Raw genomic sequence first — 27369 nt, 5'->3', positions numbered from 1 at the left:
AAACATTCGAGGTTTGGTTACAAAGTTACTGACGGTAGGAATAGTTTGCATAGTAGTCGTATTAATCTCTAAAAGCTTAGGGGCCTTTCTACAAAAGGGCTAACACGCATGGGCACCCCTGGCCTTGGGTCGTACTGGGCCGCCGCGACGTGCGCGTAGCCGCGCCGCGCTGGGCTACCGGGCCAGAAAGGGTCGCTGCCGTCCCTTTCCTTTTTCTAATTTAGTTTCTAAGGTAAACTTGTAAATTCAATATAAAATTATCTAGTTGACCAAAAATTATGAAACCAATTTTGTTAGATTCCTAGAATTGTGATCTATCTGCTAGTATATTTTGTCCATATAGTTTTATAATATTTTCAGAAGTGATCTAATTAATTTGAGATGCTTAATATTATTAAGATATAAACTTGTAGGAAGTTTTGTGATAAATTGATGATAGTGTTGGCTCTAAAATTTTCACAGTAAATTCCTAACATTATTATGTGATCACTGTAATTTTTGTAGCTCCATAATTATTAGTTTGCTAAGGTAGCTAAATGAGCCCTAGTTCGAAAATATATGTTTAATCAATAAAATACCGAAACACCTTGGGATTTTAGAATTAAAACATTTTTCTGGAGACAAAGCCTTACTTGATGGCTTGGATACGTAGACTAGTATGTTAGTCATTAAAGCTAGCTCGTAAGCTTATGGAGCGTAATCGTATTTTAGAGTTGTAGTTACCATTGATTAATTATGTCTCTACGTTGCATCCACGTATATCATAATAGGAACAACGATGGACCGTGGAGATGACCGAAGTAGCAGAAAAGATGGTGTCTTGATCATCGTGTCACCATGAGGGAATGCTAACTTTTGTTTATATCTTACCCAGGCAAGCCCCGGTGCATAACCCCTATTATTCTGTGCTTTATCTTATGCTTGTGCATTAAGTTTTAAGGAGTTGAATGAAAACCACTTGCAATATATATCCTAATCCTATGAGTCCTACTAGAATGTTAGGATTGTGTAGATTGCTATGCTATAGGATCCAGTAGAAGTCGAGTGATTACCTGTCACTCGCGAGAGATAGAAAAGATATTATTGTTGTTATTATATTACTGTCACATGGAATATATATGAATGATAATTGGAGACCGGTCGGAATGGTACTTTGGATTTGGACTTTGTTAGGCATTCGAATGAGGCTCGGATTGTACTTGTCCCGCCTATGTTGATTAAGGACCGTCCGTTATTGTGGATGGTAGTCAGGTCACAGACTTATTTCCTGAGCACATACTTGCTTATGGGAGCAGAAAGGCTCGTTATGCTCTTGTTGTGGGTTTAGGCTCTTTCCGGACCGACTGATTGGAGGCAGGGAAAGGTGGAGGTCTAAGCACCATACTGAGACTGGGTCTCAAGTGTGGGGGCTTAGAGTCTAAGTTTGGACGGGGACCTAGACCCTATGATAGGAGTGGAATGGGTTAGTCTTGTTTGTGCTTGGGGTACCAGCGAAACGTGTGTTTTGGGGTACCCAGATGGGATACAATGATTCATGAATTGTTGTTTCTGTGAGACGATATGACTTGGCTATGGTCTAGCACCGTAGTAAGAAACGAAACTTGACAGCTGATAAAATGGTTCTGATTGCTTATCACCTGCTTGAAAGTAGCATAGGTGCTTACATAGAATGGTTAGTTAATGAACTAATGATGACTGCTAATAAAATTGACTATAAGAACGCACATTTAGTAATGCTTCCTGCAGATGCAATAACCCACAAGCTAAATAGCCTTGTATATCCTTAGAGTCTTTTATTTTCCTTCTATCGGGTAAGTCTTGCTGAGTACAATCGAATACTTAGGGTTTTATTCCCCCTGTTATAGATGATCGAAGGATATATAGAGCCAACTCTTGTGTGTGAAATCCTCTTGGTGGGCCTAGAGAGGATTCCTTTCATGCTACGACCGTAGTGTTTAAGTATAACCCTCACTAAAAGTTTTTATAAGAAAAGATGTAAAATCTGCTAGCATCTCTTGTATAAAAATGTCCACTATGTTAATACTCCACCATATCATTAAATTAATCTTGCTTACTCTATAACTCTGCTAACATTGTTATATTCCGTTGTTATCAAAAATTGAGGTTATATTATGTACTGTAATAAAGTGATGTAAGAAATGACTTAAGAATATTGTGAGCTTTATTCTCTCATTTATGATCCTGATGGGAAAATATGGTTTTTTGAATTCTTCCTTGGGGTGTGCTCGATGGAACTACGTAGTTAGTGTCCTCTCTTGAGTACTTAATGTCTAATGGAAGACAAGTACTCCTGGGAGGCTTTAGATTAGGCGGTTCTTCCATAGAAACCACGACAAGCATTGTTGTTCGTCGGGTGTCACTGAGTGTGAGGTCTCCAGTGGCTTGGGTGGACTCAAGAACATGGAAGAACTCAATGATCGCACAAGGGACATAGAGGTTTATCCTAGTTCGGGCTATTGGGGTCCTATGTCTAGCATTTGAGGATCTTTGTATTCAAGAGCACCCAAATCGAGGGGTTACAACAGAGTATAAGAGAGAGATTTGGCAGGGGATCACTCGGCGCTGATCCTAGGCTCATCAGTGGTGAGGTATCCTGCTCGTTGGAGAGGAGGAAGATGATGGAAACGTTTGAGGAGCTCTCGTTACTCCTCTCGGGGTGACTCTGCGCTCGGTGCAGAGCTCGAGCTATTCGGTCACGAGGACTGGAATGATCTATTCTATTCCATCCTCCCTCTCTCTCTGTAGTATTCGACCTCCCCTTATATATCGAGGTAGGTTGGGTACATGGCGGTTTGGGGAGTCTAGTCCATGGTCTACATGCGCTAGAGTCTAGGAGGGCCTTGCAGCGACGCGTATGGCTAACTTGTAAATTCCATTCCGAAGACCATTCCATTTTGCTATTGGAATGGAACATTATGGTATTGGCCCATACCAGTGTACCATTCTAGACTTTATAGTAATAATAATATGTGAATATACTTATACATAAATGTGCATATAAATATATACCGACTTAACTTATGGTGTAATTATCACTTTTACCAAACTAACATATCATTCAGCAAGTTCATAAGACCTTATTTCAAAGTTCAAACTCCAAAGTTCATACATGGAAAAAAAAATACATGCAACCACGGACGATATTGATCGGTATTTGACCAGTATTGACAGGTTTTGCCTGGTATTGACTGGTATTTGACCCGGTATGGGATTGCGGCCATTCCAGCCGGTATGAAGCATTCCAGCCATTCCAGCCGGTACTAGAATGGAATTTACAACTATGGCGGATGGACCTTGGTATTGTCATGGAGTCAAAGAAGTCCTAGGCGTCATCCAGCTGCTTTGTCCTGATGCTCTGACTGTCAAGCTTTGTCGACTTAGACTCGCCTCCACCAGATGCACCTTTTGGAGGCTTCCATGGCGGCGAAGGCACCTGGCTTGAGGGACTGACGAGCGGGCCTAGGAGCCCCAGAGCCCCTAAATCCGTTGGAGGGGTTTTGTCCCCTTGTGTCATGCCCCAAGTGTGACCTTGTCGGAGGAGTGGTTGACAGCGCTTTGCCCACGCGTGTTGTGCTAGGGAGCCCCTGAGCCTTTGACACTCAGGGCACTTGCTTCTAGCTTGGGCCTTGGCTAGCGCTGAAAGATGGGACCAAGGATCAGACTCAGACTCCCTGATGATCGGGAGCCTGAGGCTCGAACGAGCCCTCGAGCCCCGAGCAGAGGTAGAGGGCATGCTCGGGCTCGGCCTAGTCCTTGGGTAGAAGTGTGTGCGAGCACACCAGAAGGGTGTAGCCCCCGAGCTATCGATCGGGAGGTCCTTTGGTCAGAAACCTCTTACCTCAGGAGTTAACATACCTCTATGTTAGGATCTCGTCACCAACCGTTGATGCCCATCCAAAATGGACTGGATTTTCATCCACGGTAAGAGAAGATGAGAGTGCCTCAATAGATGCCTCCATGGAGGAATATGATGCCCAACAACAAGGCAAAGGCTTTGCCTTTCCGTTAGAAGACAATCTACTTCCAATGACCAGCACGATCCAACGTTGATGGCCGCACGTCGACCACAACCACCATCGCACATGCCCTCATACAAACGATGCCACGTGAAGCAAAGATCAATCCCCATCATGAGCAGACTTAAGCACCCAGATAGCCTCTGCTGCTGCCAACACCCTGCGTCACCGGTAATGCCACTAGAGACGCCAGATCCACACTGTGGCCGCTAGCGTGCCACACACGCAACCTCTATGTGCACTAAAGCCAGGGGCGCCCCAAGACCACCCAACGTCACCACCTATTTCCATGTTTCCAAGGTCTCACAGCAGCGAGACGACGATGCATCAAGGCGCGGCAGCAAAACAATTACATTCGAGTAGAAAACCCTTTTGCAGGTCCTTTTAGAGAAGACATTGATTTTAATTTTGAGCCCAAGTGGCTATGCTTTCTCCACACCATTTGGATTATTGCTTTTTTATTTCAATAATTAGATTATGAGTTGAATTTTATTATATACTAGGAAATTAACCCCGCACGTTGCCGCGGAAACTAAAGAGTGATTTCTTCATGGACAAAAGATGAAATATAGATACATAATTAGATGTTTTTGTCCCTAATTTTTATTTTACCGCTACTTTTCACATTTATGATTTTGCCTTCGTTATTGTAAATTTGTATGGGCATTAGATTACCCGTTGATGCAATGTATATATGTATATTTGTATTATTAATTATTTGTTTTAAGTAAAAACTTAGCCCACATGTGCTTCAATGCGCCAATGCGGCCTTTTTTCTTCTAGACCGGCCCACAAGGCCACCAGGCCCACTAAGCCCACGCTCGTGGTCCCCTTCTCACTGAGTTCGGCAATTCCCCGTTCGGCCGGACTGCAGCAGCTACCCGCCCATTAACTCCCGGCGTCTAATATCCAGTTGGTAATTCTTTTTTTGTGGGCCGTCTATTTAATTCTCTTGGCCCAAACTAATCATTTCAAGCAGCAGCAGGTGGCGGCTGGCATCCCGTGACCCCTCTTGACGACCGAGGCTTCTCCTTCTGACCTGGGCTCCCTGCGCCGGCGGCGGGGCTCCTGGCCTCCTGGGCGGCTCGGGCACTGGGCCCTTGCCCCTTGCTTACATCCGTCCGTTGGCAACGGCAGGTGACGGCGCTCGCGGGGCTCCTGGTGGCGGCACCTTGGCGGCTCGCCGTCTGGGGCCTCGGCCCTAGGTTCTTGGGCCGGAGGAGGGGCCAAGTCCCGAGGGGCGACGCGCCGGCGTAGGACCGATGGACCGGCAGCACATCACATGTGGCGGTGGGAATCGTGTGGGTGGTCGAAGGCGTTGGTGAACGGCCCGAGCGTGCCGTTGCAGATGACCTGGTCGTCGGAGAAGTGCAGGCCCAGGTTGAGCGACAGCAGTTTGTAGTAGTTGTTGTCCAGCACCGTCAGCGTGCTCACGTTGATCTCCGTGGTAGTTTTGGGGGTGAACTGGCCTGGGTTGGGCCGGCACAGCGCCTCCAGCAGCTCCTGGTATGCCGGGCTGATGGTCCCGTTTGCCAGCCGCTGCCGGTTCGTGGCCAGGAAGGAGGCGCAGTTTGAGCGGCCGATGGCATGGGAGCCGCACATCACCACCATGTCCTCGGATGCTCAGGTTCTTCTCCTTGAAGCCGTCGATGAGGACCTCCGACGTGCTTTCCGGCCGCGCAGTGGGAGCGGCGGATGGTGTGGGAGCCGCACAACAGCACCATGTCCCCGATGCTCAGGTTCTTCTTGAAACCGTCGATGAGGAGGCTGGTGTTCTCTCCTCTGTGAGTATTTATCTCTGGAGTAAATTAGCGAGAAGGTTGTTTCAGAAAATAGGAATAGGAATGGTCTCTTGGTGGACATCGGTTTCAGAGATGGAGGGACAAGGTGATCGAAGGGACGGATGGGTGGAGGCTGCCTGTTCGTGTGCTGGTCGATGCGACGATTTGGACAGATGGATGGGCTTAAAACAGAGATGATGCAATGGCCTAGATTTCAGATGACGTGGCTCGCTGTGGTTGCAGCTTTATAGCAATCAATCTGTTCGTTTGTTGATTTCAGTCAGGACTTATCAACCAGCCAACAATCGGCATGTTCGCTGGTTGGTTTCTGGGCTGGTTTGAGCTGGCTGGTGCTGGTTCGTTGTGAGAGAAAAACACTGTTGGTTGGCTGGTTTGGGCTGGCTGAAACCAACCAGCGAACAGAATGAATGTTTTTTCTCTCACAATAAACCAGCAACAACCAAGCTTATCAATCCAGAAACCAATCAACGAACAGGCCGAATGATCACTGGTGGCCTCCATATATATATACAGAGACAGAGAAGGACAATGTTACGGTATCCATTTACTTATTAGAAGTTAATACCCTCAAATAAATCTAGGTAATTGAATTTTTAGAATTTTTAATTAATTTATTGATTAAGTGACCTAGAAAAAAGAAGAAGAAAAAATCTCAAATCTCTCTCATCACGGCATCCGTAAGTGGACGTGCATGTCCCTCCTTCATGCTCACGGCTAATGAGTTTTTCCGTGTTTAGAATCGATTATGGCTAATGACGATATCCTTCTTTCCTACGAGTTTTTATTTATCTATATGGGTGTTATATATTTATATTTTAAATCCCTATGTGCCTAATTATTTTTTCCTAATAACACGTTAATATACACAATTCAGTTATCACTTTTTTATGAAAATGTACAAGTTATGTATATAAAAAATATGTTACATCAATTACTTATAAAATAAATTAGACCTAACACGTATAATTAAAAATGTTACACGCATAAATACAAAGATCTTTGTACTTGGTTCTAAATACAACTATCACGTCATATAAAACACGTCTCTACATGTGTGCAGTGTGTCCAACTATTGGATGCATGTCCAAACTAAAGATTGCAACGGGCCCCGATCTCCGATTCTCTGCGGGGAATTCCTCTATTAGGGGACGGGGACGGAGCCAATTTCTCCCCCACGGGGATCCAAATGGTAGAAAAACAATCCCCGTCGGGGCTGGCGGGGACGGGGATGGGGATCCATCCTCCGAACCCGATCCCCGCAAACCCGCCCCGCTTAGAGCATATAGAAGTGGATTTAATGGATTTGTGAGATCTTGTGTGCGATTTCTTTGCAAATTTTGTAAGCAAGTGTGCCGGTCTCTAAACTAAGCATCTTATTTCTTGTTGCAAGATGCGTTCTATGGTCGACATTTCTTCTTCTGTATAATTGATTTGAGTACTAAGATCTTTGTATAGCGGGGACGGGGACGCGTCGGGTATGTTTCCCCGCTCGGGTTCAGGGATGGGGAGAGATCGTCCCCCGCGAGCCTTGGCGGGGACGGGGACGGGGAAATTTCTCCCCCGCGGGGACGGGGATGGGGAGGCAAAACCCGACGGGGAATTCCCCGTTGCCATCTTTAGTCCAAACATTGTCCACGTTATATAAAAAATCTTTTAGATCTCATCATGTTGCATCATATAGGACAATTAGATTATGCATGGGTATTAGATCTAATAGGCAGATATTTTATATATTTCTCGTATTACTTCGTACGAGGTAGGTAATATGTGATACGTATTTAACATCTAGATTTTGAGTGTACCGTAGCAAAGCCTTGTATATAAACTCATTTTAGTTGTCAAGGACGAATCTACACCCAGAGCCAAGTCCAACAAAAGTATTTTTCTCTCGCACTAAACCAGCCAACAGTACTTTCAGCCATGGCTTATAAGTTAAACCAGCCCAAACGAACAGGGACATTTATAGGTGTCTTGGGTTCAGAGGAAAGGCTCGCTCTTAGGAAATCCATAGGAACTAAGGGGTAACCCCGTGCTTCGCGCGGGTAGCCAGAGACGATGCTGGCAGTACACACCATATCCAACAGATTTAAGTATAGCAGCAAATGCGGTGTATATATCAGGCGATTGTGATTGGAACATAATAATCTATATATAGTTGTCTGCTTCTCTTGCAAGAAGTTGGTAAACTGAGTAATACTTGAACAAAATATATATATAAAAAAGAAGAGTGAAATAAATTGCCTAAGGGCACACATAAGTAGAGGTACATGGAACCATGTATAACCAAAATGCAGTGGAGAATAGGAGTACAAAGTAAGAGGTCTTGGTGGTGCTATGGACAGCTGCTGATGGTGGGATGATACTAATCCTGCATATATGCGGAATAAAAAAACGCAGGAATGTACTCTGTTTCCACCTAAGGCAATTGATCCCTGTGTACAAATGCAAAAGCAGGTGTAAAACCTGATGGTAAAGGTAAAAGAGATTAATATGTATAGCATTGTACTGAGAAGCGGCTGGTGGAGGGATTATTATTTGATGAGAACAAAGTGGTGTAATACTATGGATTATGAAGCAAACAGAAAAAGAGTTAGAAATAGCAGAAGCTGCATTAAGCAATTAATAATATTATTAGTGTTACTCTGAGCATATGGTAATGGTAAGGAAATATATTAATATTACATATGTATTTACCAAGAGTTTCAGGAATTGATTCAATGTGCACTAAAAAGATGGAATTAAGAAACAGAGTCTTCTATTGATAAATGGTGCGGAAGAGAGGTGGCCTGAATGGTAATGTGATAACCTTTGTTGTTTGTTCAATGGCCTGAGCACGCATTTCACAGGAGAGCAACAGCAGCAATATCATGAGGAGAGATATTAACACATGTACCATGAAGAGAGGTGGCACCATCAGAGGTAGGTGTACTATCAGGATGCGTTGCACGATGATGCCTCATTGCTTCACGGGGGGTCATTTGGGATCCTGACGTTGGTTGTCCATAACATGACAAAGAACTCGATGTATTCCGTTTCATCCGCCCGATGGCAGGGCGTTCTATAGGGGGTAACAAAAATTAAGGAACTCCATAATACGTGGACTCTAACAAAGTAAATGTATGTCATCACGGTCTTCTAGGAAAGGAACAAATATGGGAAGGTAACATTTGACTAACCCGAACACTAAGGGCTCAGAAGGGAAGCTTTTCTTCTGAGGGAGATGAGAAATTTCCTCTTCCTGCATGTCATCGACCTGATTTCAGATTTCTATACGGGGCTTCGCGGCACACACAGTGCAGTTGGCAGTGCTGTATGAAAGAGTAACTATAAGTTAGCAATAATGGTTGAGCAACAATAACATGAAGAAGTCTAGTTTTTTTAATGGTATAAGGGAAGAAAGCATCTTAGACAGCACGGACAGAAGTGAGGGTAAGCTGCAAGTAGTTAAAGGATCGCAGGTAAACACTGAGAAGGTAAACACAAAAGCCAAAAAACAATGATGCTCGGTACCAGCAAGAAAGGCGGAGCATAATGTGCATTGGTATTTGCTAGGCGTAAAATTCAGCAATCCTAGGATTAAGGATACAGAACCATAACAATTTAGAAAAGTATTCAGGCGCTAAGATAGGCATCATTGCCTAAGCACTGTCATAAGCAAAAAGACAGACGCCGGTTTTGTAAAATAAAACTGATTGACCAAAAACAAAACTTTTTGTGAAGGTAACAGTAAAGTATACACCCTTGGACAGACCCCAGTCCATAGTTATCAAATATTAATCATGGCATTAACCTGCTCACTGCTGGTTTTGATTCAATGTCTTTTATTCATGCAATCGTCCTGTTAAATCAGGCAGCAAGAACTATTGCAAAATCTGCAGGACATATTGTTTGGTTGAGTGCAGTGTAATGAAGTTCTGTATTGTCCCCAAACCATCAATGATCTATTTGAAGTACAAAGTGCAGTCTGTTTTGTCCAAGAACAAAGGATGCAGAGTAGCTGCACTTGTGCAATTTCTGAAAAGAGCTGGAAACTTAACGATAAACCGCATAGACCGAATAGGTATATATCCACAGTGCCATACCACTGGCGACAAAAATATATAGGAAAACTATTTTTTTTAGCAAAAATATATAGGAAAACTATGAGAAGTTTGAAAAGGTAGCTCACTGACCTGCTAACCTCAATTAGTGGCAAATGGTCATACCGTGGTTTCTCAATAAAGTTTTGTACCTATAAGAAATTAACAAAATGTTACTGAAGCATTTCAGATTTATCATAGGGGGAAGAAATGCAGCGGCAGGATGCTGTTAAATTCGCAAGGCATGTTATTAGAATTAACACATACGACACTGAATCGTTGGTGATACGGCTTCTGTTTACTAATATGCAAGAGAGCTGCATATCATTACTTTCTACAATTAAACAAAGTGCAATCTGTTTTGTCCAAAAACAAAGGATTCCTAGCACCTGCACTCATGTAATCTCTGGAAAGAGCTGGGATTAAATGATACAGTGCATGGAACGAATAGGTATATATCTGCAGTGCCACACCACTGGTGACAAAAATATAGAGTATAGGAAAATTATGAGCAGTTTGAAAAGGTAGCTCACTGACATGGTAGCCTGAATTAGTGGCAAATGATCGTACTGCGGTTTGTCGATCAAGTTTTGTACCTATTAAAAATTTAGAAAATGTTATCTGAAGCATTTCGAATTTATCATATGCGAAAAATGCATTGGTAGGATGCTATTAAATCCGGAAGGCATGGTATTAGAATTAACACATATGACAGTGAATGCTAAATGATATGACTTTTGTTTTTTTACACGCAAGAGAGCTGCATGTCTTTATATTCAGAATAATGGTGATGGTTTGACCAGAAGCCATTTGATACGTATTTCAATAGCCAAGGATGCTGTTAAGAATTGGTGCTGAAAAGCATACATGGGAAGTCATACATACCCTGACCTGCATAAATGTATGTGAACACTAATAGAATAATGGAGCCGAGCAGGCAGGCGTACGAATGGAGGATTGAGCGAAGTTGTCGCACCCAGGTCCGATGCGGCGTAACCTGTTTGAGGTGGGGACCCCTGTAAATTCACACGCATGCATGGTCGTTAATTTTTTTTTTTTGGGGTGGGGGGTTGGAGAATCAAAGCTGGTGGTATGCGTAAAACACTTGTAAATTCAGTAATCAGATGAGATCGGAATACACATAACCAAATAGCATAGTTTAGGGTTTGGTGGATATTTTTTGGGGAAAAATCGAAGCGGGCAGTAGGCATAACACACTTCTAAATTCAGTAATCAGATGAGATCCGAATAGAAATAGGCAAATAGCATAGGTTAGGGTTTGGGCGCTCTGGTTTCGTGCAGGGAACAGAAGGGGTCGGCATACCTGGTGGGACGGCCATCGCCGAAGAAGGCCCCGCCGAGAGGACCAGCGGGGGAGAAGGGATGGGGGAGGTGCCGGGCTTCCGCACAGGCAAACGCGAGGGCATCGCTGCGTCGCCGCGCCGCGGCGACGTCGATGCGGTGGTGCGCCGCTGGGAGGCTATGGTGAGGTGGACGGAGGGCGCAGGTGGGGCGGTGCTCCGGCGGGGTCACGTCGCAGCCGGCGGCGGATTTTCTCGGTGCCATCGCCACTGCGGTTCCTTTTTTTGCGAGGGAAACAGGACGTCACTATTGATCAACAGTGCGGTTAACCAAGATTAGAGATCTACTAGCAGTAGCAGGTACCCCCGTGCTTCGCGCTGGGCAGCGAACCGAAATTGTAGCACATCATATGATTATACATGGAACAAAAAGATTAACAAAATTAGTTACAGATGGGTTGTCATTGTAGCCGTTCGTACGATAATGTTGGCAAAGCTGTCCACCAAGCGAGCGAGGCTTGTCGTGGGATGCGTTCCATCAGACTGATTGTGGTGATGATAGATAAAACATCGAGGACCCAGGAATTATGCAGGCAGATTGAGAAGTATGTAGGTTACGTGCAAAGGTCGAAGGATATACATTTGCATTTGCAAACCGAAGAATAGTATGAGAAAACAAAAAACTAAATTAGCAAATATGGCTTGTTGCTTACTGGTTGGCATTGCAATGTGTTTACTATGAGGAAAGTCGGAATTGGATAGTCAATTTCAGGTGCAGGATTAAGGAATTAGAACTAATTCCTTAATCCTGCACCTGACACAATGGAACACAGCGACTCAGTCCGATCGCAATCCCATTGTAAAAGCATGGTTCAGGTGCAGGATTAAGGAATTAGAAAAGGCAGACAACACATTCAATTTTAAACATGACAGCACAGAGGAGACTGAGTCAAAAGCACCGCTGCTTACCTTGCCATTGTGGACCATACCAACATCGCTACTGCAGGTCAGCAAATCCACGATACACTGCAAGCGTCGTACGACTGACGATGTCGTCGCCCAGGTATAGCCCGTGCTGGCTGAGCCCGCCCTCACCGACGACTTGATAGATAACCTGGGTACACACATGCATACCTGTAAAGCAAGGCCGAACCCAGTACTGTCCTCAAGCTCAAAATAGAACAACTGAGAAAAGAATTGTCAACAAACCTGCTTTGCTGCAATCGCACAATATAACAATGGAAGTGAAATAATATTTTCCACCTAAAGGGTACACTTTGGTGTCCTTTGGTGGGACGCCTTTGGTGTCCCAGCATAGCAGGTCCCAAGCCCTGGTAAAGGAGGAGGGTTGTGTTAGGCGTGGCGAGCCAATATAAAAACTTAGCCACTTTAATGGAGATGAAACCCGAAAGAAAATTGAGTGTGGCAAAGGGTAGAGTGTACAAGGATCTTTACCAACATTTGAGTATGAAGGAAGGAGAGAAGTACATTTATAGGATGGCTAGGGTTCGTGAGAGAAAGACACGGGACTTTAACCAAGTTAAGTGCATTAAGGATGAAAGGGAGCATCTCTTGGTGAAGGAGAATGAGATCCGACATCGATGGCAAGAGTATTTTGATAAATTGTTCAATGGTGAAAATATGGACACAACCTTTCAGTTGGATGACTCTTTTGATGACACCAATAGGCGCTTTGTGCGGAGAATCCAAGAATCTGAGATCAGAGAGGCGTTGAAAAGGATGAAAGGAGGTAAGGCGATGGGATCGGATGGTATCCCAATCGAGGTGTGGAGATGCCTCGGGGACATGGCTATAGTATGGCTAACCAAGCTGTTCAACCATATTTTTCGATCGAACAAGATACCTGATGAGTGGAGGAGAAGTATATTGGTACCGATCTACAAGAATAAAGGAGATATTCAAAGTTGTACGAATTACCGGGGAATTAAGTTGATGAGCCATACTATGAAGCTATGGGAGAGAGTTATCGAGCATCGCTTGAGAGCAATAACGCGGGTTTCTATGAACCAATTTGGTTTCATGCCCGGAAGGTCAACCATGGAAGCCATTTTCTTAGTAAGACAAGTTATGGAGCGGTATAGGGAGAAGAAGAAGGACCTACACATGGTTTTTATTGACTTGGAGAAGGCTTATGATAAAATACCAAGGAATGTTATGTGGTGGGCTTTGGACAAACATAAAGTTCCAACGAAGTACGCCGGGCTCATTAAGGACATGTACAACAATATTGTGACCAGAGTTCGAACAAGTGATGGAGACACGGATGACTTCCCGATTAGGATAGGACTACATCAAGGGTCAGCTTTGAGCCCTTATTTGTTTGCTTTAGTGATGGATGAGGTCACAAGGGACATACAAGGGGACATCCCTTGGTGTATGCTTTTCGCGGACGATGTAGTGCTAGTTGATGAAAGCCAGATAGGAGTGAATCAGAAACTGGAGTTATGGCGGGAGACTTTGGAGTTCAAAGGTTTTAGACTCAGTAGAACTAAAACTGAGTATATGAGATGTGACTTCGGCACTACTACTCGAGAGGAGTAAGATGTTAGTTTGGAAGGTCAGGTAGTGCCTAGGAAGGATACCTTTCGGTATTTAGGATCAATGCTACAGAGGGACGGAGATATTGATGAAGATGTTAGCCATAGAATCAAAGCAGGGTGGATGAAGTGGCGGCAAGCGTCTGGTGTCCTATGTGACAAAAGGGTACCACAGAAGCTAAAAGGCAAGTTTTATAGGACGACGATTAGACCTGCTATGTTGTATGGTGCAGAATGTTGGCATACGAAAAGACGATATGTTCAACAGCTAAATGTCGCGGAAATGCGTATGTTGCGTTGGATTTGCGGTCATATAAGAAGGGATCGAGTTCGGAACGATGATATACGTGAGAGATTAGGGGTAGCGCCAATTGAAGAAAAGCTTGTCCAACACCGGTTGAGATGGTTTAGACATGTGCAACGAAGACCTCTAGATGCACCGGTGCGTAGTGGAATCCTAAGTCAGGATAGTAATGTAAAGAGAGGCAGAGGAAGACCGAAGTTGACTTGGGTAGAGGCAATAAAAGGAGATTTGAAAGGATGGAATATACCCAAAGACTTAGCCTTAGATAGGAGTGCTTGGAAGACAGCTATTCACGTGCCTAAACCTTGATTGCTTCTGATGGGTTTCAAATCTATAGCCTGTTCGCTTGCTCGTAAACGATCGTAAATTTCCAGCCAGGAACAGTGTTTTTCTCTCACACCAAACCAGCCAGCAGTAAATAATCCACGATCGTTTACGGTCTCCCGAACAGGCTGCTAGCCTAGCCCAACTTATTTGGGACTTAAATGCTTTGTTGTTGTTGTTGTTGCTGCTGCTGCTGCTAAAGGGTACACTTATTCAGTAGATAACAACCAAATAGGTTGCTTATGAAAAATCACAGTAAACAGAAGTCAATGGTTATTAGTTAACTGACATAATCAAGTTCCATATTCAACAACAACAACAACAAAGCCTTTAAGTCCCAAACAAGTTGGGGTAGGCTAAATCAAGTTACATATTCATTTTTGTAAAAAGAAAAGCAAAAAATTACTTGTCCAATGTGAAGTTTAGAATTGGAACACAATAGGTAATGTGACATAGCAGTTATATGGTCAAATGATCATAGAGGATGGATGAATAGTAAGTTGGAAACGAACCTTAAGTTTAGTTTTAGCAGGCGGATAAACTATACAAATTAAGCCCACTGTGCCCTCTTTTATCTGTTATGTACACAGGGAAAATTTGAGCTGAATGCTTTTGTACCTGTGAACATGTGTATAAATACCAATTATTTGGTCACTGCTCAAAAAACTGAACAGACACAGGGGAAAACTACAGGTAAAAGAAGAGAATGGTTATTAGTTAACTGACATGATCAAGTTACATGTTTATTTCTGTAAAAAGGAAAGGGAAATATTTTTTTGTCCAGTGTGAAGTTTACAACTCAAGCACAATAATTGATGTAACATAACAGTTATATGTTCAAACGATCATAGAAGATGGATGGATAGTAACTCGACAACGGACCTTAGATTTTCTTTTAGCAGGTGAATGAAATCTACAAATTAAGCCCACTTTGGCTTATTTATCTGTAATGTACACCGAATAAAACTGAGGTGGCTGCCTTTTTACCTGCGAACATGTGTATAAATACAAATTTTGTAGTCACTGGTCCAAAAACTGGACAGATAAAGAAAAAAGAGGCACAGTGCTCTCGATTGGTACACCTAGTTTGCAGCACAAATATATCGAGCAAAGCAGAATAGCACATATATCATCTTTAAGGTGCCTAAACAGAGCAGGAAGTTTCGTATTAAAAGTACTGAGACTTGATAGGTCCAGCTCCAGTTCCTGTCCTATCTGCCTGAACGGCCTGAGCAGTATCAAAAGCATAGGTCACACGAAAAAGGACCATAATACTATAATAGAGGTTGATTAAGCTGCATACATTGAATATTTTTTTTGCTGCCTGGTAAACGCCCTACTTCAATGAGGCTGCTGTACAGGCTATTGCAAGTGCAGTATCACAACAATATCAAAAGTAATGAAGGTGCAGTAAAAACTCAGAACAAATCAAGATAATTTGGCGGCTAGGGTTTGGCGAGGCACAGGCGCACAACAGAAGTGGCGGTCGTCAGGGAGAGGTAATGAGAGAGAGGGGGGAGGTACCAAACCGGCGAGCGGAAGGTTGGGCGGGTCAGGCACGGTCGCGGCCATTGGCGGGGCTCGGCCGCGGCGCCGGGGGGTTGCTAGCGCGGGTGCGCTCCAGCGCACCTTGCCGAGAGGCGGCCACCGCCGGTGCGCGGCCGTGCGGCTGCGCCGTAAAGATGGGGCGGCACCGGGCCTGCCGCCTGCTGTGCTTCTGCTGCAGGGCTGCGCCAGGGCGAGGTGCCGGGGGAGGGGGAGACGGACGCAGGCGGGGTCGAAGAAGCCATGGCAGCCCCAGGCGGCGACGGCGAGGAGGGCTGACTCCGTGGAGCAGGCGAGGTGGGGATTTTCTTTCCTCCTTCGATGGTTTAGAGGTGGGGAGGAGTGCACGGGTGGTTCCAGAAACATGCGACAATTTACTGTGGATCTACAGTGTGCTGGGTCTTGTACGCGGGAGGGGCGCTATCGATCAACCGTACCTTCCATCGGGAACGAAGGGAAAAAAATGTTCGGTGATTTTGGCTGGGCTATCAGCCGTTCGACGGCCAGGTGCAGCCGAATGGCTGAGCTAATAGCGAACCTTCTGGCCACCTTCTGCTCCCTCACTCAGTCCGTTCTCCGGCGCGCCGCGTGGCTAGGGTTTGCGCTTGCTCGCCTTTGCTCCGCTTTCCTCCACACAGGCTGCGGCGGCCCTCAGGTCCGCTTCGCCGTGGCTGGCCTAGCAGCTGTGACCGGCTCCCTCCCCTCCCGCCTCTCTATGCCGTGAGGGCCCCCCCTTGCCGTCAACAGCCTCCATGACGAATGCGAGCTCTACATCCCTCTCAAAAACCGCCTCCGTCAACGTCCGTCCGTCGGCAACAAGGTACCCCCGGATCTGACACCACCGTCGTCCCACCCATCTGGATCTGACGCCTTCGTCGCCCCCCACCCCCACCCCTTCGGCTCTGAGGCCGCCGTCGTCCCCCCTCCGGATCTAACCCCCACGTGCTCGTTTTGCAGGTGTACCCCGAGCGCCGCCCACGGATCCACCTGCCGCTTCCCCGGATTCGGGGAACCTAGGTACGTTCTCGTGCACCTACGTGCGTGTTGACTTGTTTCTCGCACTGTAGCGCTCTCAATTGAACTATTACCCTTTCTGTAGCGATTTCGTGGCCGTGCTAACAACTGCTGCTCAACACTACCCACACTGACAGCGTCGTCCACTTCATCTACACCTCATAGGAAGTAAAAGCTCATATGGACAGTGCAGTAAGCGTAGTGAATCCTTAACATCCTTTCACGACATGATAATGTATTTTTAAATTTATTTTGTGAGGGCAAAAGTCATCTGTAGTTTTGTTTTATAAGCAAGAATAATATAATAAGCTAACAATCTGTTGATTGCTTTCAGTAGTGACACCCATTGCCCAAACAATGAACTAACCAGATTTGCTTTATCATCGGTCAAGTGATTATGTTCATGTATTTTTCCAAGATAACTGATATCATACTTTATGCTTAAATTCATGTTTTTTAAATTCACAATGATAGATTTTTTCCATCATAAAGTTTCCTAAACAGTCCAAGCAGTGCGCACACAATCTGTGGAAACTAAAGGTCCAACCTGCTGAGCTGAAGCCTGAGCTGGACACGAAGAAATGCTATATTGTGCTTGATTGTTCACTTGTATCGCCAGTTTTTGTTGGCTTTGTAGGTGTCCTGATTGGTGCATTTGTTGTTGCTGTCAAATGGAAGTGAACAGGTAGAATGTGTGTTAGTCAGCTAATGTAAGTGTGGGTTGGTTGTGTTAGAGTTGTGGCTCCCTATTTCTTTTGTAAACTGATGAGGTCCAAACCTTTTGATTAAGTTATAACTCTGTGGTTAGCTTCCAATGAGCTCAACTTGATCTGTGGTAGCTTAACTTGATCTGTGGTCGCCATGTTTGAGCAAAGCTTGTGTTTATCTTTTCAGTGTTCAACAGCTTTAGATGTAACTGTTAACAAAAAATAAATAAATGTCAATGTTGGTTACAGACTACATATCAAATTGTTGATGTATGGGTACAGATCTTATATGTAGAGATGTAACAAGTGTAACAATGCATTATGGAGGTTCAGATGTGGCTTTTGTTAGTTCCTCAGGCTCCTTTGGTTGTCATTGAGATGGCAAGACTGATCTTGCATCCAAGGGCCTTGGAGGTGCTGTCAACTCCTTTAAAGCAAAAGTCTTGTTCTCGTTTCTTGACAATAACTCATCTGAAGGGAAATTTGGCGGCGGTAGACAGTTTTTGGGCGGTGGCGGTGGCGGTGGCGATGGCATGTTTTTGGGTGGCAGCGGCGGCATGCTCTTTAGGGGTGGTAGTGGCATCTTAGTGGATATAGATAGATGTGATGGCATCTCTTCTGGCAGAAGCATTCCATTTGATCTAGGATGATCTTTCTTTGGAGGTGTAATTGATGAGCTCCCAATGTTACCTACCAACTATCTAAACCTGTCTTAACAATTTTGGACCCCAGTTGTGAGTTCTGGAAAGATGAAAGAAAACAAGAACACTCATCCATCAAATTCATGTGTGTTAGATGTAGATCCAAGGTGGCAAAGATAAACAGAAGACTCGATGCAACAGCTCACTCACTATCTTGAACCTTGCTGCTACAAGTGACCTATGGCAAAGAGGAATGCCAACACTTAAACCAGTAGCACAGGACTCAGCACCAAGACCAGTTCAACACTTAAACCCAACTACAAGGTTCTAGGATTCTAACACTTAAATCAAGGTTCAACACTTAAATCAACATAACAGCATACCAGTAGCAGCATACTAGGTTCAACTGCTGATCTTACAACCATACAAGGTTCCAGCATACTAGGTTCACAACCATACATGGTTCCAGCATTCTAACTACAAGGTTTCAGGAATCCAACTACAATGTTACACAAAAGCATATCATAAACTAGGGTACCCCATAAACTACAACAAGGTTCAACTGCTGATATTACAAAAGCATATCATAAGCTGCTGACAAGCTCTAGTCTTCATAGACTAGCCTCCTAAGGCTACTAACAACAGTAGTAGGTGGGTCGGCTGTTGCCTTCTTGAGCTTCTTCTTGATGGGTGTTTTCTTCTTTGTTGTGCCCTTCTTTTGCTTCTTCTGAACTTTCTGTTTCTTGCCTTGGGAGGGACCAACTGCATTTATTGGAGCTTGTTTCCTATATTTTAAAGGTGACATTACATATTGTGAAGTGAAAACAAGACAGATTTAGTGCACAGAAACATGCCTTTTGTTAGCCTTGTTCCTTGGTGGAGCTCTCTCACCATCTTCTCCAATCTCTGCCTCTTTGCAAGTTTTTGAAAAGTGTCTAAAATCTCCACATCTCCTATATTTGACCTTCTTTTTAGATGCCCTTTTCTCCAAGCAACCTCTATGCCTTTGAACCTTTGGTCTTCCTGCTCCTCTACCTAGCAATGGTGGAAACACTTTGAATCCAAATTTCACAATAGGCCATTGTGACCTATCTAGGATAGGTTCAATTCCATCCTCATAGGTTGCCTTGAACCTAGCCACTGAGTAATACTCATGGACAAAATCTTCAATTTTCACCCCTCTGTTGGACAGAATCCATGCCAAAGCATGTTTGCAGGGCTTCCCTGTCAACTGCCACTGCCTGCAGGAGCATTTATGGTTCTGCAAGTCAACTGTTTGTCTTTTCTGATTGTTCCACTCATCCAAGATGGTCACTTCTGCAATATCAACATCACTAACTGATACCTTAACCACTTTGAGGTTATTGCTGATCAAGTTGAGCTCCTTCATCACATTTGGGAGTATTCCATCTATCCACTGCCTAGCAAGCATCTTTCTAGTGTATCTCTTCTTCATGATCAGCTCTCTGATTCTATCAACTAATTCATGTAGTAGCAGACCTTTGAACTTCTTTACTTGTGCATTGAAGCTATCTGAAATATTATTTGTCAAGTAGTCACACTTGTTGTTTTCTGAAAATGCACACATGTACTAGATCCTGTTGTGGTGCTCCTCAAGGTACTCAATGGCTTTAGGTGCAAACTCAAAAATTTTCTTCATGTGCCACTGAAACAGCCCTTGTGTGTAGCTTCTAGCTGTAGGGTACAAATGATCAGTGAACACCTCACCAGAATACTTCAAAAAATTCTGATACAAATGCCTCATGCACTCCCTGTCTTTAGCTTGTGGGAAGCTAGACCCCACTGTAGTCTCTAGTCCTTTACATGCATCTGTACATATAACCAGATTTGGAACATCTCTTATAACCTTATGCAGCTGCTGCAGAAACCATTTCCAATTATCTTTAGTTTCTGACTCGAAAATTGCATAAGCGATATGGTACAACCAATTGTGTCCATCCACACTAGTAGCTGAAGCTAACTAACCCCTATATTTACCATGCAAACATGAAGCATCTACCCTAATAAAAGGTCTACAACTAGATAAGAATCCATCCACACATGGTCTAAGAGCAACAAACATCCTCTTGAATCTGTTTTTGGTGCCAATCTTCTCTAACTCTATCTCTACTAAGCTACCAGGGGATACTTTCTCAATTTGAGCTTTCCAATTGAAAAGCAACTGAAAACTCTCTTCATATTTACCATGGATCTGCTCTAAAGCTACTTTCATACCTGACCATGCCTTGGAGTATTTCAACTTAATGCCATAGTCACCCTCCAATTTGTCCTTGCGCTCAGTTGCACCTTTGGTTGGATTCTTCTTTAGCTAGTCTACCAACCTATCTGCACACCAACCTTGGGTGACCATCTTTTCTTCTCTGAGTTTTGTGGTAGGACAGTTGTGTTCAAAAGGTAGTCTTTTGATCTACACAAACAAATGCAATAGGACATTAGTTACATAAATAACAAATTTAATAAACAACTCCAACAGTAATGACAAATTTACCTCTATTGTCTTGCCATAAGAATTTCTAGAAGCATGTATACACCAAGGATATCCCTCTGCTTTACACTTGCAATAAATCTAGTAGGGTCAGTTTGCACATCAGCAAACTCGAAGCCTATCTTCACTGCATAATGCCTAATTGCCTTCCTGAATGCAACAATATCAGGAAAGAGCCCTCCTTTCACAATCTTGGGGTTTTCTAGATCATGAATCACATGGACCTCCTGTGGATCTGCATCATCAATCTCTGCCTCAAGAGGAACACCTCCTTCAGCAACACCACAATCATTTGCATCATCATTAGCACATGGTTCTGGGTGAGAACTGTTAGTAGTCTGTGCATTGTTAGTGTACTGATGAGGAGGTACGGGTATGTACATTCCCTCACCATCGACACCCACATACACCTCCTCATTATCAAACATGTCTGGCTCCCTATCAGGCTCTAGTTTAGGCTCTAAAGGATACTCTGGTCCTTTATCTGGCTTGGTAGCAGGGCTAACAGGAGGATTAGGCTGCTCAGCAGGATCTAAAATATGATTCTCATGCCTATTGGGATCTGGACTAGGATTCTCATGCTCAATAGGAGGAATCACACAAAGAGGCTCTAGGATAGCAAACTCATCAACATCTGTAACTTTTCTTTCAAAAACTCCTACAACAAGTTGGCAATGCATCTGATCCTTATACATTTCAAACACATCATTCAACTGGAAGTCATTAACTAGTCTGACGTCTTCACACATCCTTTTGTCAAAGAACCACACACAAGGACTCTGGGTAGAGGACCATTTGAACTGATTGGTCAAGCTTTGCATCAGCAACTCAAAAGTGAACAATCCTACCTCCACATCCCATTTTATCACACTACCCTTCGTGTAAGCTTTCGTACCATTACTGTCTGTAGTACAGAAACCTTCAACTTAATCTCTAAGGAGAACAACCGAACCCTAGCAGCAAACAAACAATTCACAAATAAATACACTAGGGTCCGCGCAATTCCTCGACCTACTCGCATCGCTACTCAGACTCAAGAGATTGAAGGTTGGAGATCCATACCTCTCCTCGCCGTGCTCCATGTCCGCGGGGTCAGCCATTACGCTCAATGGAACACCACCGTGAGGTCGCTGGAGAGGCTCCAATCGTCCGGGATCTGGGAGGACAGCTGGGGCGCGGGTTCCAGGACGCCGACGACGGCAACTAACTCAGGCGCGGGCGCGGGCTCCAGGACACCGACGGCTAGGGTTAGGGTTCGGGTCCCCGCCGTCGCTGCGTCGGGAGGACGAGTGAGAGACAGAGTGAGCGTGAGGAGAAAAAGGGATTGAGAGATGGAGCCACGGGCGCAACGCAGGGCTCTTTCGTCTTCGAACGGGGCAAAATCATCCATATAGAAAATAGAATAATGCGCATACGTCTATCATGGGCCAAACAACCGTAAGATACAGAGAATAATGAAACTCAGTGAAACGTATAATAATAAATCTTAAAATAGACGAATTTTAATGACTGCTGTCAGAATGGTAACGGTACCCAAATAAAAACGCAGCGACGACGGAACCGAGAAAACCCGCCGCTCCTGCAACCTCCGCCGGCCTCGACGCGACACCGACGGAGCACCGCCCCACCTGCGTCCTCCGGCAGCCGCGACGTCGCCCCGCAGCAGCGCCGAGCCGCCTCCACCCACCTCACCCGCGGCTCCGGCGGCGCACCACCGCAGCAGCTTCGCCGCGGCGCGGCGCCGCAGCAGTGCCGTCTGGTTTACCTGCGCGGAATACCAGCGCCTCCCCCATCCCTTCTCCCCCGTGGTACCCGTCCATGTCTCAGCCGCCGCCACATGTGCTCGCCTTGCTTTTCCGTATCCCAAGGTGACGACGACTACTGCGCAGCAGCGCGCCACCGTAAGCCGGGTGCCCAGGTCCTCTCGACGGGGCCTTCTTCGGCGACGGGCGCCCCACCAGGTATGCCGACCCCTTCTGTTCCCTTACTGCTGCGCGAAACCAGAGCGCCCAAACCCTAACATATGCTATTTGGCTATTTCTATTCGGATCTCATTTGATTACTGATTTTAGAAGTGTGTTATGCCTACTACCCGCTTCGATTTTTTCATACATATTATCGACCAAACCCTAACCTATGCTATTTGCCTATTTGTGTTCCGATCGCATGTGATTACTGAATTTACAGGTTTGTTACGCGTACTACCAGCTTCGATTTTTTCCCCAAAAATTATCGACCATGCATGCGTGTGAATTTGCAGAAATCCCCACCTCAACCAGGTTACGCCGCATCGGACCTGGGCGCGACAAATTGTCCAATCCTTGATTCGTAGAAATCCCCACCTCAACCAGGTTACGCCGCATCGGACCTGGGCGTGACAAATTCGTACAATCCTTGATTCGAAGAAATCCCCACCTCAACCAGGTTAAGCCGCATCGGACCTGGGTGCGACAAATTCGTCCAATCCTTGATTCGTACGCCTGCCTGCTCTGCTCCATTATCTACCAGTGTTCAGCTACATTTATGCAGGTCAGGGTATGTATGGCTTCCCATGTATCCTGTGCTTCATGTGTCTGCCAGTATGCCAGTAGAGGGCAATTCGTGGATCCCTGTTTTCAGCATATTCACACAAAGTTGTGCAAACATTTCTTAGGATGGCCTGCGGACACGTTTCATCCAAAATCTTATCCATCCATCCAGCCCTTCACCCGACCCTCACCAGGATGGCCTGCGGACCCGTTTCTCTGAACGCGGAGATGCGTCTCTCTGCGCGACTCGAGGATGCGCCACCCTCCACTCGGCGTGCGACCGCCCGTCCGCTCCCTCCGTGGCTCTGTCTTCTGCCGATTCGCTGTAGCCTGCAGCAAGTAAGGTAGTCGGCGGCGCCAGCCTCCGCGGGCCGCGGCTCCGCCCAACCGATGCCCCTACCGCCCCTCCTCAGTCTCCTACCCAAGAAGACGCCGGAGCAGGAGCGCCGCCGCCGCTATATGCAGCAGGAGCACCGCCGCCGGTAGAAGCTCAGCTGATCTACATCGTGTCTCTACAGATCTGTTCCTTCTTAATTGATTTCTTTGTTTCTGGATCGATTCATGGGAGCATTCTTATTTGGTTCCTTTGTTTCTGGTTCGATTCATGGGTGATTTCTTTTGGCTGTGGATCGATTCATGGGAGAGAAACAGTATAGTCTGTGGATCGATTTATTTTGGCTGGGCACGCTCTGGCTTGCTCGGGGCCGGGGACCCCGTCGAGTATGGAGTCCCCGTGCGGGGTCAGGGACGGGGAGCAAACCTCCCCCGCGAGGTTTGACGGGGACGGGGATTTCTCTGCCCCGTGGGGACGGGGATGGGGAGGCGATCCCCGACGGGGAATTCCCCGTTGCCATCTCTAGCAGCCCACTTGCATCCCTATTTCTAGTATATCTGGTGTAGTTTAAAGTCTCCTATAAGTATATCATTTGCATGCTTGGTGTTTTCAGTGAGCTAACAACATAACATTAACATAGGCAGCGCCATTTCCTGCTTTAGCTAGTTTTTGTCAGTGACAATGGTCAGCCAAGCTACAGGAAAGTTCTCCCTTTTTTTTTTCTGGGGTGTTTGTTTTGTTCCTTTCATCTAAAATAATGAATCAAAATACACAATGACAGATAATGGTATATCTTATATACTATAAAGTTCCTGAATAACACATGGAAGTCAATATAGTTGTTACTTGTTAAGCCTCAAATCCCTTTCACTCTCTGTCCATTTCTTGAGCAATCTTTCCTTGACATTGTAGCCAATATTTGCCCATGCTTGGATTTTAGTATATTTGATTAGTCGTGGATTTTTTGGCACTGATCTGGTGAGATTTTCATGTCTGGGATTCTAGACTGGATTACTTTCCTTGCATCATATATTCCTTGGCACATGATATGGTAAAAAATGACTTCCATGTAGCTTTATTGTTCCTTTTAAGCCCCATTTGACATGCATAGGCTTATGGTTACTGCCTAATTTTACTGGGTTACATACCATCTGTTTCCTCCATGCATAGTTTTCTTTTGTGATACTTTGCATTTAGAACAAATTTTGGTTCAACTGGGAAGTGTTTGTTTAATCGATAAAGTGGTGAAAGTTGCTGCTTTTCGCATCATTTTTGTGGTTGCCCCTGTTTGAATTTCTTGTTAATTGCATCATGTTATGTCTCGTTGTTCAATGTAGGTCACCCCCCCCCCCCCCCCCCCCCCACCCCCCACACACACACACACACAAATTGTTGCTCATAGGAAGTTGGATAGGGATGCACCATGTGTCTTGGAGCATATGGACAAGGCTGAATATAGAACCCAATAAACCATAAAAAACATGTCTCGTTGTCTGAACATCTAAAAACCTACAAGCCCTTTAGTTACAGTTTGCTCTGCCACATCCCATGTGGAGCTCCTGCCTTTTCAACCTAATTACTGATGAATTCTGTTTTCTTGAAGCTATATCTATTATCAAATAATCGTACTGATTGTATGCTAAAAAAATTTAAGGAACAAAAGCTTTCAAATAGCTTTACTGAAGCTTATGCTGATCTTGCGTGGTCGATGTAGAAATGCTTGAGTACTGGGATAAAATTTTCCTCTACCCATTGTCAACGTAGCTAATTTACAAATAAGACGTAGTAGAGTATTCCCTCTGTCCCATAATACTCGACCTTATAGCATTCTGAAGTTGTTCCAAATTAGTTGTCATTCTCACTTCCCAATGCACCTTTCTTTTTTTCAATACATCTCTGTCTCTATCTTTTATGGGAAGGAGGTAGTATGTTTTTCTTATGTAACCTCTTCATAGTTTTTTGTTTGCAGCAGCACATATTAAGGGGAATAGCTCTATGATGCTTTGATCATACAAGTTTCTTTTTAGCCTCAGTTAAACACATTTTTGTTAATTACTTAATTGTGTGTTTGATGTCCTGCTTTGAACTATTGCTTTACATAATTTATTTTTCATCCATATTTAGTTTGAATAGTAGCACTTAGATGGACACCTGATTATTAATGTTGAAAGTACAATCCCAATTTTGCTGTACAATATATCTAACTTCTTATGTTTGATTATGTGCAGGCTTCATAAGTATTGTTGCTTTATTGCTGCAATATTATCGTGCACGATGCCATCGACCTTACTTGATGGTCTCCCTAACGAAGTTGCTCTCCAGTGCCTTGCACGGGTGCCATTCTTGTTCCATCCGATGCTTCAGTTGGTTTGCCGCTCTTGGCGAGCATCAGTTTGCACTGGCGAACTTCTCAAAATTCGGAATCAGATTGACGCGACAGAAGAGCTCTTGTGTGTGTTGGCGTTTGAACCAGAAAACATGTGGCAACTTTATGATCCCCTACGAGACAAGTGGATAACTCTCCCTGTCATGCCATCTCAGATTAGGAACATAGCCCGCTTTGGAGTGGCCTCAGTTGCTGGCAAGCTCTATGTAATTGGCGGTGGCAGTGATCGAGTTGATCCGCTTACTGGAGATCACGACAGGATCTTTGCAAGCAATGAGGTTTGGTCTTATGATCCGCTCCACCGAGCGTGGTCCCAGAGGGCTCCTATGCTTGTGGCTAGAGCGATGTTTGCTTGTTGTGCATTGGATGGGAAAATAATCGTCGCAGGAGGCTTCACTAACTGCCGCAAATCGATATCAAAGGCTGAGATCTATGACCCTGAAGCTGGCCTATGGGAGCCTCTCCCTGACCTTCGTCTGGCTCACAGCTCTGCATGTACTGGACTTGTCATCAAGGGTAAGATGCATGTATTGCATAAAGGTCTATCGACAGTGCAGATTCTGGAAGATGGTGGCAGTCATTGGGCTGTTGAGGATTTTTCTTGGCTGCAAGGCCCGATGGCGATGGTTGGTGGAGAGCTGTATGTGCTGAGTAACAGCTGTATTATGAAGCAACGTGGTGAGAATTTCCCTGATAAGATGGTGTCGTGCGCATCTGAGTTTCAGAGCAGGATCGGTTTCGGGATGATTGGTGTGGGTGACAACATATATTTGGTTGGGGGAGTGATTGGACCTGGGCCGAGAAACCAATGCATCAAGCCGCTATCTGATGTTGATATCTTGAACGTCACAAGTGAGAGACCAACCTGGAGACCAGGGTCACCGATGACACATTGTCGAGGGAGCATCTGCGGCTGCGCTTTGTTGAGGATTTAGCCTCTTCCCAGTGTGATAATGTGGTATTCCACCATTGCTGAACTGATTGGAGAAGTCCTAAGTTTTATTTTATTTTCAAAAAGGTTGTTAATTACGCTTGCCCTTTGGATCCCCTGTTGTAGCATTGAGGGCATGCCTCAATGTCGGATTGCCAATGAGATATTATATACTGTATTGACAGATTGGTGTTCCGAAGCGCATTATATAATTCATCATTTTCATATGGAATTTACATGCTTAGGTGCTGTTTAAATGACACCTTGCTGATCTGAATCGCTTCTGCTGCGAGATCCCCCCCCCCCCCCCCCCCCATGTATTGCTGGAGCGGCATTAGAGAATACGGTAATAAGGTGCACAATAATTCTGCG

General features: G+C 44.9%; 3 protein-coding genes and 1 long non-coding RNA gene across 8 annotated transcripts; 1 reads left to right on the top strand and 3 right to left on the bottom strand.

Moving 5' to 3' along the window:
- Positions 1-5315: 5315 nt before the first annotated feature.
- On the bottom strand, positions 5316-5648 carry LOC136492182 (peroxidase 1-like). The gene has a single exon (XM_066488288.1). The coding sequence runs from the start codon at positions 5646-5648 to the stop codon at positions 5316-5318; it is 333 nt and encodes a 110-aa protein (XP_066344385.1).
- Positions 5649-7593: 1945 nt separating this feature from the next.
- LOC136493373 (uncharacterized) lies at positions 7594-11621 on the bottom strand. 5 transcript variants are annotated; one of them, XR_010768349.1, is made up of 6 exons: positions 11243-11575; positions 10804-10934; positions 10012-10514; positions 9016-9147; positions 8646-8897; positions 7594-8271 (listed from the first exon to the last, which is right to left on the bottom strand). XR_010768349.1 is itself a non-coding variant. In XM_066489449.1 (6 exons), the coding sequence occupies exons 1-5, from the start codon at positions 11482-11484 to the stop codon at positions 9099-9101; spliced, it is 540 nt and encodes a 179-aa protein (XP_066345546.1). In that variant the 5' UTR covers positions 11485-11575; the 3' UTR covers positions 8281-8897; positions 9016-9098. The 5 variants fall into 5 exon arrangements, 2 of the variants coding, with proteins under 2 accessions (XP_066345546.1, XP_066345547.1); XR_010768350.1 differs by having other exon boundaries at positions 7596-8271; positions 8733-8897; XR_010768348.1 differs by lacking the exon at positions 7594-8271 and adding an exon at positions 11584-11621 and having other exon boundaries at positions 8281-8897; positions 11243-11498.
- Positions 11622-12211: 590 nt separating this feature from the next.
- On the bottom strand, positions 12212-15908 carry LOC136490845 (uncharacterized). The gene is made up of 4 exons (XR_010767886.1): positions 15288-15908; positions 14918-15023; positions 12429-12550; positions 12212-12333 (listed from the first exon to the last, which is right to left on the bottom strand). It is a non-coding gene; the product is annotated as an uncharacterized lncRNA (long non-coding RNA).
- Positions 15909-22356: 6448 nt separating this feature from the next.
- On the top strand, positions 22357-27191 carry LOC136493369 (F-box/kelch-repeat protein SKIP30-like). Its single transcript, XM_066489445.1, has 2 exons — positions 22357-22779; positions 25909-27191. Exon 2 carries the CDS (start codon positions 25955-25957, stop codon positions 26999-27001), a length of 1047 nt encoding a protein of 348 aa, XP_066345542.1. The 5' UTR covers positions 22357-22779; positions 25909-25954; the 3' UTR covers positions 27002-27191.
- Positions 27192-27369: the final 178 nt, after the last annotated feature.

This window comes from Miscanthus floridulus, chromosome 11 (assembly GCF_019320115.1).
Source record: "Miscanthus floridulus cultivar M001 chromosome 11, ASM1932011v1, whole genome shotgun sequence".
Classification (NCBI taxonomy): domain Eukaryota; kingdom Viridiplantae; phylum Streptophyta; class Magnoliopsida; order Poales; family Poaceae; genus Miscanthus; species Miscanthus floridulus.
This window is presented reverse-complemented; position numbering and strand designations above follow the sequence as displayed.

Coding starts and splice junctions, on each gene's coding strand:
- LOC136492182 (XM_066488288.1), bottom strand. CDS start 5,648: ATGGTGGTGATGTGCGGCTCCCATGCCATCGGCCGCTCAAACTGCGCC.
- LOC136493373 (XM_066489449.1), bottom strand. CDS start 11,484: ATGGCACCGAGAAAATCCGCCGCCGGCTGCGACGTGACCCCGCCGGAG. Junction 10,515..10,803: donor ATACATTTATGCAGGTCAGG/GTATGTATGACT, acceptor AATTTTTAATAG/GTACAAAACTTGATCGACAA. Junction 9,148..10,011: donor CCACTAATTGAGGTTAGCAG/GTCAGTGAGCTA, acceptor TCTTTCATACAG/CACTGCCAACTGCACTGTGT.
- LOC136493369 (XM_066489445.1), top strand. CDS start 25,955: ATGCCATCGACCTTACTTGATGGTCTCCCTAACGAAGTTGCTCTCCAG.